This window comes from Thermobia domestica, chromosome 6, assembly GCF_964235325.1.
Source record: "Thermobia domestica chromosome 6, izTheDome1.hap1.1, whole genome shotgun sequence".
Taxonomy (NCBI): domain Eukaryota; kingdom Metazoa; phylum Arthropoda; class Insecta; order Zygentoma; family Lepismatidae; genus Thermobia; species Thermobia domestica.
In genome coordinates, this window is record NC_137459.1 from 172,831,928 (window position 1) to 172,842,307 (window position 10,380).

Sequence of the window (10,380 nt, forward strand, 5' to 3'; positions counted from 1 at the left end):
TCGATGGACTTAGGTTACAGGATGTTGCTATTTTTAAAAAGAAAGACCATTTGTACACGTATGTCCGTAGTAATAGTACTAAGAGTAGAATAGACAGATTTTATTTTAGTGATAGGTTGTGTGCACCACAAGTGATGTATGATGTGCGTGGTAATTCTTTTTCCGATCATTTTGCAGTACAAATATGGATCCCTTATGATGTACCACGAAAGTTAATGGGTAAATCTTATTAGAAATTAAACTCTTCTTTGTTAGATTTACCTGAAGTTAAAGAAAACTTCCGAAACTGTTGGATTAAATGGTGTGAACGTAAGCCCCACTTCAACTCTATTCTTAATTGGTGGGAGAAAATGGTTAAACCCAATATCAAAACCTTCTTTATGCGCATCGCACAAGATCAGGCTATACAGACTACACATACTTTGCAATTTTATCACAAATGTCTCCAAGAATTGAGTCACAGGAATGATCTTCCAGATCAATATCAAAGATTGCAATTTTTTAAAGCAAAAGTTTTAAATTTGCAACGAAAAAACTTAGAAGGTTTTACGGCAAGAAGACGTGATCCTCTGACGATTCCACACGAAAGGTTATCCATGTACCAACATATAAAAGAAACTCGCCGACGAGAACGTCTCAGTATTCCTTCTCTTCATACAGGGGATGCGAATGTCCTTCAGAAGCAACCTGATATAGCGGCTTATATACTCTCCGAATACCAAAATAAATTTAATGACATACCTGATCCTACTCAGTCTGATCCGCCATTTCCTCTACCGCAAGTGAATTTTCCTACCTCAGAAACACACCTCTTGACCCAACCATATACAATGAACGAAATCCACCAAGTAGTTAAATCTTGTAGTACATTGAGTAGTCCAGGAGTTGACGGAATTCCGTATACTTTGTATCAATGTTATTGGGATATTATTGCCTCGGACTTTCTTGAAGTCGCTCATTATATCCTAGAGACGGGTCAGGTGTCTACCACATTTGCTACGGGGGTCATTGTTTTAATACCGAAGAAAGATAAACCCCAGGTCTTGAGTGATTACCGCCCTATTACATTACTCAACTGTGATTACAAAATTATTGCGAAATGTCTTGCTCGTAGATTGCACCCTTTCATGCCTGATCTACTGCATGACGCCCAAAGTGGCTTTAGTATTGGTAACAAAATGTTAGATGTTCTAATGGACTTCCGCGACACAGTTGCTTGGTTTGATACCACTGGTACTAAGGGTGGTTTACTGAGTTTAGACCTCTGTCAAGCTTTTGATAATGTGCGACATTCCTATTTATTTCATGTTATGCAACATATAGGGTTACCTCAGAAATTCATTCAACAAGTCCAAACCCTGTTTTTACATGCAGCTTCTAGACTTCAAGTCAATGGTTTCTTGACACCAGCATTCCCAATTCGTAAGTCCATACGCCAAGGAGACCCCTTGTCGTCGGTTTTGTTTAGTATATATCTCCTGCCTCTTATTACGGAACTCGATCGCCAGCTTACTGGAATTCCAATGAACGGCACTAAACTTGCATTGCGATCTTATGCAGATGACCATAGTGTCATTATCCGTTCAAAAGAGGATTATCAACAAGTTATGCAGGTTATGGCTCATTTTAGAACATCTGCTGGAGCTAGTCTAAATATGCATAAATGTAAATTTTTAAAGTTTGGTGTTACAACTCCGACTTATCTGCCGACTACTATATCTGTTGTGTCGCAAGTCTCTATATTAGGTATAGTCTACCAGCCAAATGTTTCCTCAATGATTATTTCTAATTGGAAGAGAGTGGTCACTAATATAAAGTTACTTTGTCAGGATATTCGTTTTCGACCATTTAATTTGGAACAACGAATCTGGATTTGTCATAGCTATATTTATGCAAAATTATGGCGTGTTGCCCAAATTTTGCCTGCTCCGAAGGATAGTCTCCGTCAAATTCAATCTTTGAGTCTTTGGTATATTTGGCAAGGGCAAATCTTTCGTGTGCCTTATTCAATATTATGTAAAAGGAAGGAGAGTGGAGGTCTTAATTTGATCAATATCCATTTAAAGTGTTATGTTCTGTATTTCACAAAATGGTATTGTAAACTGTATCAGGAATCTCCTTCCTTCACTAAAGAGTGGGCCTTATTCTGGTATGAAAGAGTCGGTATACTTGCACCGTTAAATATAGGTAACTTACTCCCATCGGTCTATTATTTAAAAGAACTCTTATTGGAGGGCAGTTATTTACAACGAGATCCGGCTCTTTCTTCTCGAGAGCTTGCAAAAAATTTGTACAATACAAGGTTACTTTCTGACCATACCACAGTCTCTCGTGTCGAAAGAATAAGTCCCACCTCTTGCTGGACTCAAATTTGGAAAAATATAAATAGTCCTGTCATACCACAATATATACGCATTGAGTGGTATAAAGTCGTACATGATCTTCTTGTTACACCTGCTCGGTTAGTACGCATTAGCTTACTTGCAAACAACGTATGTCACTCTTGTGGACAGGAAGATGATTCTCGTCTCACGACGTGTTCTAAGGTTTTACCAATATGGCATTTATTACGGGCCATGTTAGGATATATATGCCACTGTGGAATTCAAGCATTCCCAGATACTTTATTACGCCTTCCTGATTTTTGCTATATGCCGCAGCCTAAACAAAATTCGATGCTCTGGTTGTGTGCTTATACGGTGTACTATCTGGTTACTCATGTAGATTATTCAGAATACCAATACAAATTGTTTATGTACGGTGCGCATGTCAAATGTCAAAATGTTCCTTCTTATTATGGATTTTTTGCTAATTATTTGAAGTTTTTTTCCCTCATAACTTGGGGCGGTTTTTTGATCAGTAGTTCTGTTGTATAATATGTAGTTTTTGTTAAATTGCACAAATGTATTGTTAAGCTGTCAATAAATCAGTTAAAAAAAGTGATAGAGTGTTCACCTCCCGTGCTTGGGGTCCCTGGTTCGATCCCACCTCGCGCCGTGTGGACTTTGTGGTGGACAAACACCGTGCTCGTGGGTTTTCTGTAGTGAAAAAGTGACCCGCAACGTTTTATTATGGTAAAAACACTTAATAAAGTGAGGCGCTATACAGGCTGCACCCCTATAATACAATCAAAAGAACGCTATTTCCAAGCAGAAATCCGTACTCCAGGGGAAAAACGTCAGCGCGGTGAGTGGTAGGCCCGGTTTGAATCTCTCCGCCACCACATACCTTTTATTACAATATTTTTATTTATAATTTTTACTTCATTAATTTTTATTTAAATCACATTTTCCATGGGGGGTGGGACCTTTGTACTTTTAAAAATTTAGAAAATCACGTTTCGCCACATTTCTCCTTCATTCAATTTACACGCTAGAGCGCGCGAACAGTGGTGCGTGTTCTCTGGCGAGATTATAAAGTTAACAATTACAAAAATATCTTTTAAAAAAATAATGTTTTTCCCAACTTTTAAGTACAATTTTGCAGAAACTCATTGCATCAAATAACAATAAATGCACAAGTTTGGTTATGTAAAGAATCAAACAGTTCTGTATTTTCTTATTTGGTTATTTAGATAAAGTTCATCAAATTTATTTTATTTATTTTTCTTCTTTCAACCTAATGTTCAGTAAGGTAACCCACTTATTATTTTTTAAATCTTTAAGGCCTCTTGTACTTCGTCAATTGTTGTTGGGATCTTCCTAAGGGTTCAGAGCTACAGAGATTGATTTACTTCTTTATATTGTGTCCCTTCACTGGTTTCTTCCCAATGACTATAGTCACCTTAACACATGTGTTGCTGTGTGTTAAGGGGCCTCATAAACCCAATTAAAGTAATGTGAATTTTATCATTTTTATGTAATCAAACTGAAAAATATTCGAAAAATTGCTTTTTAGGAACAGTAGTGTAAATAAGACGGTTATCACGAGTCGGCTAACTGCTTTCGTTAAGCAGAAATTTGTGGAATTCGCATTAACGAAAGCAGTTAGCCGACTCGTGATAACCATCTCATGCACACTACTGTTCCAACAAAACAATTTTTCGAGTTATTTTTTCAGTTTGATTACGGAAAAACGGTAATATTTTGCGGTATTTTAATTTGGTTCCTCCGAAACCTGGTCCTTAAGACTCAGGCATTTATTCATCCGGTTGCCTGCGTACGGATTCGCGGTCGTAAAAAACACAAATCGCTGACCAACCCGCGTGCGACATTTTGGCGGCAGCAGACACGTTACCGCTAAGTGGGTCGACGTCGGAAAAAGTGTAAAATCTTTGGCGAACCGCTGTCGATACTGGCCCGAGGCCCGCTGTGTGGCCGCTCTTGGCCGTTGTAGGCCCGCTCTCCGCCCGCCACCGGATTATCAATGAGGAACGCTGGTGGCGTGCTGACTACAAAGATTTGTTTTGACAGGCAATTAGTGGAATAATAAATCTGATAAATTAAACCATGACTATTATTTTGTTTATAGTCGCCGATTTTTGGTCATACTCGCCAATTGAAACTGAAATTGACAGTTTAAAATTCTTTTTCAAATAGTTGATCGGAAAACGTCATCCTGAAAAGTCCGTATTCCGACGGCCTGCTGCGGCTTTTCTTTCCCCGAAGACGAAAAATTTGAGGGAATTAGGATAGAGAGAATACATGTTACACAGTGTTTATGCTTATGCTCTTAAATGTTCGCGATTTACTTAACTGGTAATGGACTGTCTTCTAACAATGGAAACTTCCAATACTTGTTTTTAGTTTTTATTGTATCTTACTAATCGCTGGTTTTTAACTAACACTTAAGATAAACCACAAAGTACATATAATAACTGCACTGTGTTCATTGCACTTAAATAACAAACTTAACTTAAAAATTATGGAAGAAATGTTCGTGCCTCGTGCCTTATGCACCGTCTCTTCAACACTTTCCATCTTGAATAACAAATGAAATCTAAATTTCGTAGAAACAGTGTTTCCAGTTCTTAAAAAATCTTAGTACATAATATAAGACTTAACATGCCGCCCGCCAAAAAAGGGCTAGTGACCTTTTTTCTAAAAAAAGAAAAGAAAACAAACTTCACATAACAAATAAAATAGACTAAAACAGGAAATAAATATACTTTAACATTAATGACATTACGATTCATCATTATTTGGTAAAACACAAAGTCCTCTAATTGAGCGTTTATATAAACCATTGGAAGTTTTAACAGTAGCCACTCGAACCAAACCGTCAGGTCCAGAATGCACTTCAGTGTTGACTCCCAATTTCCATGATAGAGGAGGTATCTTATCTTCTTTGAGAACCACCAATTGACCTGGCTGTATGTTGGCACAGCTTCTCTTCCACTTATTTCTTCCTTGTAGTTGTGACAAATATTCCATATACCATCTTCTCCAAAACTGTTGAAATTGTTGTTGGATCCTTTGCCATCTTTGAATTGAACTAATCTTCTCCTGATGTAAGTCACGTTCTGGTAGTGCTGTCAATGGTTGGCTAATAAGAAAATGACCAGGAGTTAATGCTACTGGATCATTAGGATCATTGGATAATGCTAGAAGAGGTCTCGAATTTAAGCAAGCTTCTATTTGTGTGACTAATGTTGTTAATTCTTCAAACGTGAGATATGACATTCCCATGACTCTTCTTAAGTGGTATTTAAAGGACTTAACTGCAGCCTCCCAAAGACCACCAAAGTTGGGCGAATATGGCGGAATAAAATGCCATTGGATTCCTTCAGTAGTTGCAAAATTCTTAATCCTTTCTTGATGGTCAGCTGTATGCAACAACTTTGCGACTTCTTGAAGTTCCTTGTTGGCACCAATGAACGTAGTTCCTTTGTCGCTATAGATATGCTTGCATTTACCTCGACGAGATATGAATCTTCTCAAAGCAGCTAAAAATACCTGACTAGTAAGATCACTCACAACTTCGAGATGGATAGCCTTTGTTGCTAAACACACAAACACTGCAATGTAGCACTTCACCTTTGTTTTTGACTTTCTGGTGCCAGTTTTGATGTAAATAGGACCGGCAAAGTCAATTCCAGAATTTGTGAAAGGTCTTGTTAGTTCTACTCTATGTTTTGGTAGTTGCCCCATTAATTGTTCTGGTCCAGACGCCTTTAATCTTTGACATGTAATACACCTTCTAATAACTTTCTTGATGGCATTTTTACCATTAGGTATCCAATACCTTTGCCTTAGTGATGCTAGCATTAACTGACATCCAGAATGTAGCAATCGCCTATGTTCATGTTCCATAATTAGTCTTGTTAGGTGATGATCTGGTGGTAGAATAATTTGATGTTTAGCGTCAAATTCAAGTTCAGACATTTTTAATCTTCCACCAACTCTTAGTAATTGTTGATCACATATGAAAGGATTGAGAGACAAGAGTTTGCTCTTATTGCTAACTCTTCCACTTTCTTTAAGATCAGCCATTTGCTTAGCATAAACTGAATTTTGAACTTCTCGTATTAGTCTGATTAAAACTTCTTCAATTTCTTCCAAAGTAAGAGCGTCTACATTTCTTCTTGATGCTTCTACTTTAGCATTCTTGGAAAAACACATACAATAAGCCAAGACTCTCTGAAGTTTGTTCAAAGTAGAGAATCTTTTGATCATACTATTATCTTGAGTTGTCACTAAGTGACTTGATTTTAATTTCTTCTGTTCAGGAGTCTCTCTGAGTGGGGCAGGCTCCGTCTTAGGCCAATCAAGTGAAGAACACTGTAACCATTGAGGACCGTTCCACCACAAACTATTATGTATTAACTTGTCAGGACTTGTTCCTCTTGATATAATATCTGCAGGATTTTCACTTGAAGCGACGTGTCTCCATTCTCCTCCCACTTCTTGTACCTCAGCAACTCGATTGCCAACAAATGTTTTCCATCTATTTGGACTTGCTCTTAACCATCCTAAGACCACTATAGAATCTGTCCACATATATACCTGGGATATTCGTTGTTTTAATGCCTTAGTTACCTTCTTGACAAGTTTTGATGACAACACTGCTGCACATAACTCTAAGCGAGGCAGGGAAATCTTCTTTATGGGCGCCACTTTGGACTTAGCACACAATAGCTTCGAAGTAACTTGACCATCCTTGTTGACCGATCTTAAATACACACATGTCCCATAAGCCTTTTCTGAAGCGTCTGAGAAAGCGTGAACTTGAATGTCTATCAAGGTACCCGACTGAAGAACTATTCTGTCTACACTGATATCTGATAATGAAGGAATGAATTCAAGTACTGTTTTACATCTTTGCTGTAGTTCATTAGGAAGTGTTTCATCCCACTCCAATCCTGCTTGCCACAGATCTTGAAGAATTATCTTACATACGATTGTTATTGGACTAACAATTCCCAACGGATCAAAGATTGAAGCAATAATACCGAACATCTTGCGTTTTGTTAAATTATTATTCGACCTTTGATTTCGAGTGAATCCATTCATCACTTGAAGTTGATCAGTTGCTGGATGCCAAAGTAATCCTAATGTTTTGACTTGACCCTTATCGTCTAAGCGTAATGGAAGTTGTGTTTCTCTCAATTCTTCAGAGATGGATTCCAATAACTCAGTACTGTTGGAACACCACTTTCATAACAAAAAAACCACCCTTTTGTAGCATTTGTATTAATTCGTCCTTTATCTTTAAAGCTTCCTCCACACTTTCAGCCCCTGAAATACAATCGTCAATATAGAAGTCATTCTTGAGAATTTGAGCTGCCTTCGGATATTCACAAGCTTCTTCTGCACTTAATTGCTGGAGACACCGAGTAGCAAGGAAAGGCGCTGAGGCTGTTCCGTATGTGACAGTCTTTAATTCATATACCTTAATGGGTTCTTCTTCTGATCTTCTCCACAAGATCTTCTGGAATTTACAGTCACGCTCATCAATCAAAATCTGTCGATACATCTTCTCTATATCTGCAGTAAAAGCTATAGGGTAGGTGCGAAATCTTAATATAATTGACTGCAAATCGTCTTGCACAGTTGGACCAACTTTGAGAACATCGTTCAGTGAAATGCCACTAGTTGAGCATGCGGATGCATCAAATACTACTCTAGTCTTCGTAGTAGTACTAGCTTCCTTAATAACTGGATGATGAGGCAAGTAATATCCTTGAGTAATATTAGAGTTGCCTTCCACTTCCTTCATATGTTCCAAAGCTTCATACTCTTCAAGGAATGCTACATAATCTGTGCGTAACTTGGGGCATCTATTTAACTTTTTTTCTAATTGTTGTAAACGCTGAACAGCTGTCTTATAAGAATCACCTAACTGGATCACTTCTTGTTTGAATGGCAGTCTCACTATAAAGCGTCCTGTTGAATGTCTTCTAGTGTTTGCGATAAAATGTTCTTCCCACTCCCTTTCTTCTTTGGATAGAGGAGTTTCTTGAATATATTCTATTTTCCAAAACTTCTGCAGCTGATGGCTTAAATCATCGTTGTTGTGCAAAAAGAATGTTCGATGTTCTGGCGTGAAGTTGTTGTGCTTTGGCATCTGATATTGTCCTGAAACTATCCATCCTAACTCTGTATTTTGGAGAACTGGAAACGCTCCTGGACGCACCTGTTGTCCTGCTTTTAGTAGACTAAAGAAAAGTCCAGCACCTAACAACAAATCAATCTTACCAGACTTGTTGAAATTAGGATCCGCTAACTGTAAATTCGGTGGAAAGTTCCATTCTTTAATGTCAATATCAGCATCAGGTAAATTTCCCGCTATTTTGGGCAATGAAAAACACTCAACATCTACACTAAAATCACTTACAGCAGAGAATACTTGTAACTTACTTCCGTATTTAACGTTGCAACTTACATTATTAATACCTTGTACAGGAACATTGATAGGAAATTTCTTTAATTTTAACCTTTGGATGAGAGATTCTGTTGCAAAATGAGATTGGGAACAACTATCAAGCAAAGCCCTAACCATATGTAATATGCCATTGCAATCTTTAACTTGAACAACTGCAGTTGAAAGTAAAACACGCACATTACCTTTAGGCTTCACAGAGCAATAAGTACTAGTATTAACTACTTCCTGCCCTTGAGACAATGACTTTTCCCCTACAGTTTCCGTAACAGAATCATTTTCAACACTTGCAGCATGATTAGGCTGTGATTTCTTAAAATCACTATGCAAAAACGCGTGATGCTTGAGATTACATATTTTGCATGCACTTAGCGAACAATCTTTCGCTATATGATTGACAACTTTCAAACAATTAAAACAAAGTTTGTTCTGTTTCGCAAAACTTAATCTTTTGGATACACTTAATTTCTGAAACTCATTACACTTGTGCAACGCATGACTTTGTTGACAAAACGAACACAAAACATTAGTACTTACATAAGATTGTCTAGCATTTTTTACTTCCTTGACAACATTAGTTTCACTGAGATGCGACTTTGATTGCGTAGACTTTACCAATTCTAAGGCCTGGCATTTATTTTCTAAAAAGACATTAAGTTCTTCTAAACTAGCAAACTGTTCCCTATTTGTTTGATTTTCAAAGTCTTTACGTGTTTGTTCATTTAGCTTTTCCAAAACTAGGTGCGATAACAATATATCCTCCAAAGGAGTATCTAACTGTAACGCCTTAAGTGCATTTACGTTACTTATAGTTTGATTTAATAATGTCCTTAAGTCCGCCACTGAATCTTTACTGACAGTCGGTAATGAAAACAATGCCTTTACATGAGCAGTTGCTATTAGCTTTGGATTATTATACCTTTTGCATATCATTTCCCAAGCAAGTTTGAAATTTTCACCTGTCACTGGTATATTCTCAACTAATTTGCTTGCTTCACCTGATAATGAGGACAACAAATAATGAAATCTTTGAATATCATCTAAACTTTGATTGTTTACAACCAAACTACTGAAAGTATCATGAAAATGTCTGAAATCTATAACTTGACCTTTAAATGTTGGTAGCTTTATGACTGGTAATTTTAGACACCCTGTATTCGCGGCTGAATCACCTGACGAACTTCTATTGCTACTACTAGCCTTCTCAGCTGTTTCAACAATTGACGTCATTTTTGCAAGAGTATACTAGTAAGTAGCTTCAAACAACTCTCTATCCTGTGTGTATTCATTGTTTTCGTCCTTTAATTCAAGCTGTTTTTGCACTTCATCATATTCTTTGAATATATTGGGTAAACGTGCACACCTAACTTTAATTTGCATTACATCACCGTCTGCTCCAAATTGTTCAACAAATGTTTTCATTCTTGTAAGGGAAGTTTTAGCTAGGCTTCTTGCCTTTATAAGAGAATTAGTATTTGAATCCATTGCTTGTGATATATCTACCTGAAGTCCTTATAAAGAGGCCCACTCACGGTCCATGGTTTGCGCAAACAAGGCTGT

The 10,380-nt window shown here is 37.4% G+C and overlaps 2 protein-coding genes across 2 annotated transcripts; both read right to left on the reverse strand.

The window, feature by feature from the left end:
* Positions 1 to 5,123: 5,123 nt before the first annotated feature.
* LOC145687374 (uncharacterized) lies at positions 5,124 to 7,397 on the reverse strand. Its single transcript, XM_081760829.1, has one exon. The coding sequence runs from the start codon at positions 7,395 to 7,397 to the stop codon at positions 5,124 to 5,126; it is 2,274 nt and encodes a 757-aa protein (XP_081616955.1).
* Positions 7,398 to 7,572: 175 nt separating this feature from the next.
* Positions 7,573 to 10,050, reverse strand: LOC145687375 (uncharacterized). The gene has a single exon (XM_081760831.1). The coding sequence runs from the start codon at positions 10,048 to 10,050 to the stop codon at positions 7,573 to 7,575; it is 2,478 nt and encodes an 825-aa protein (XP_081616957.1).
* Between the last annotated feature and the right edge of the window lie 330 nt (positions 10,051 to 10,380).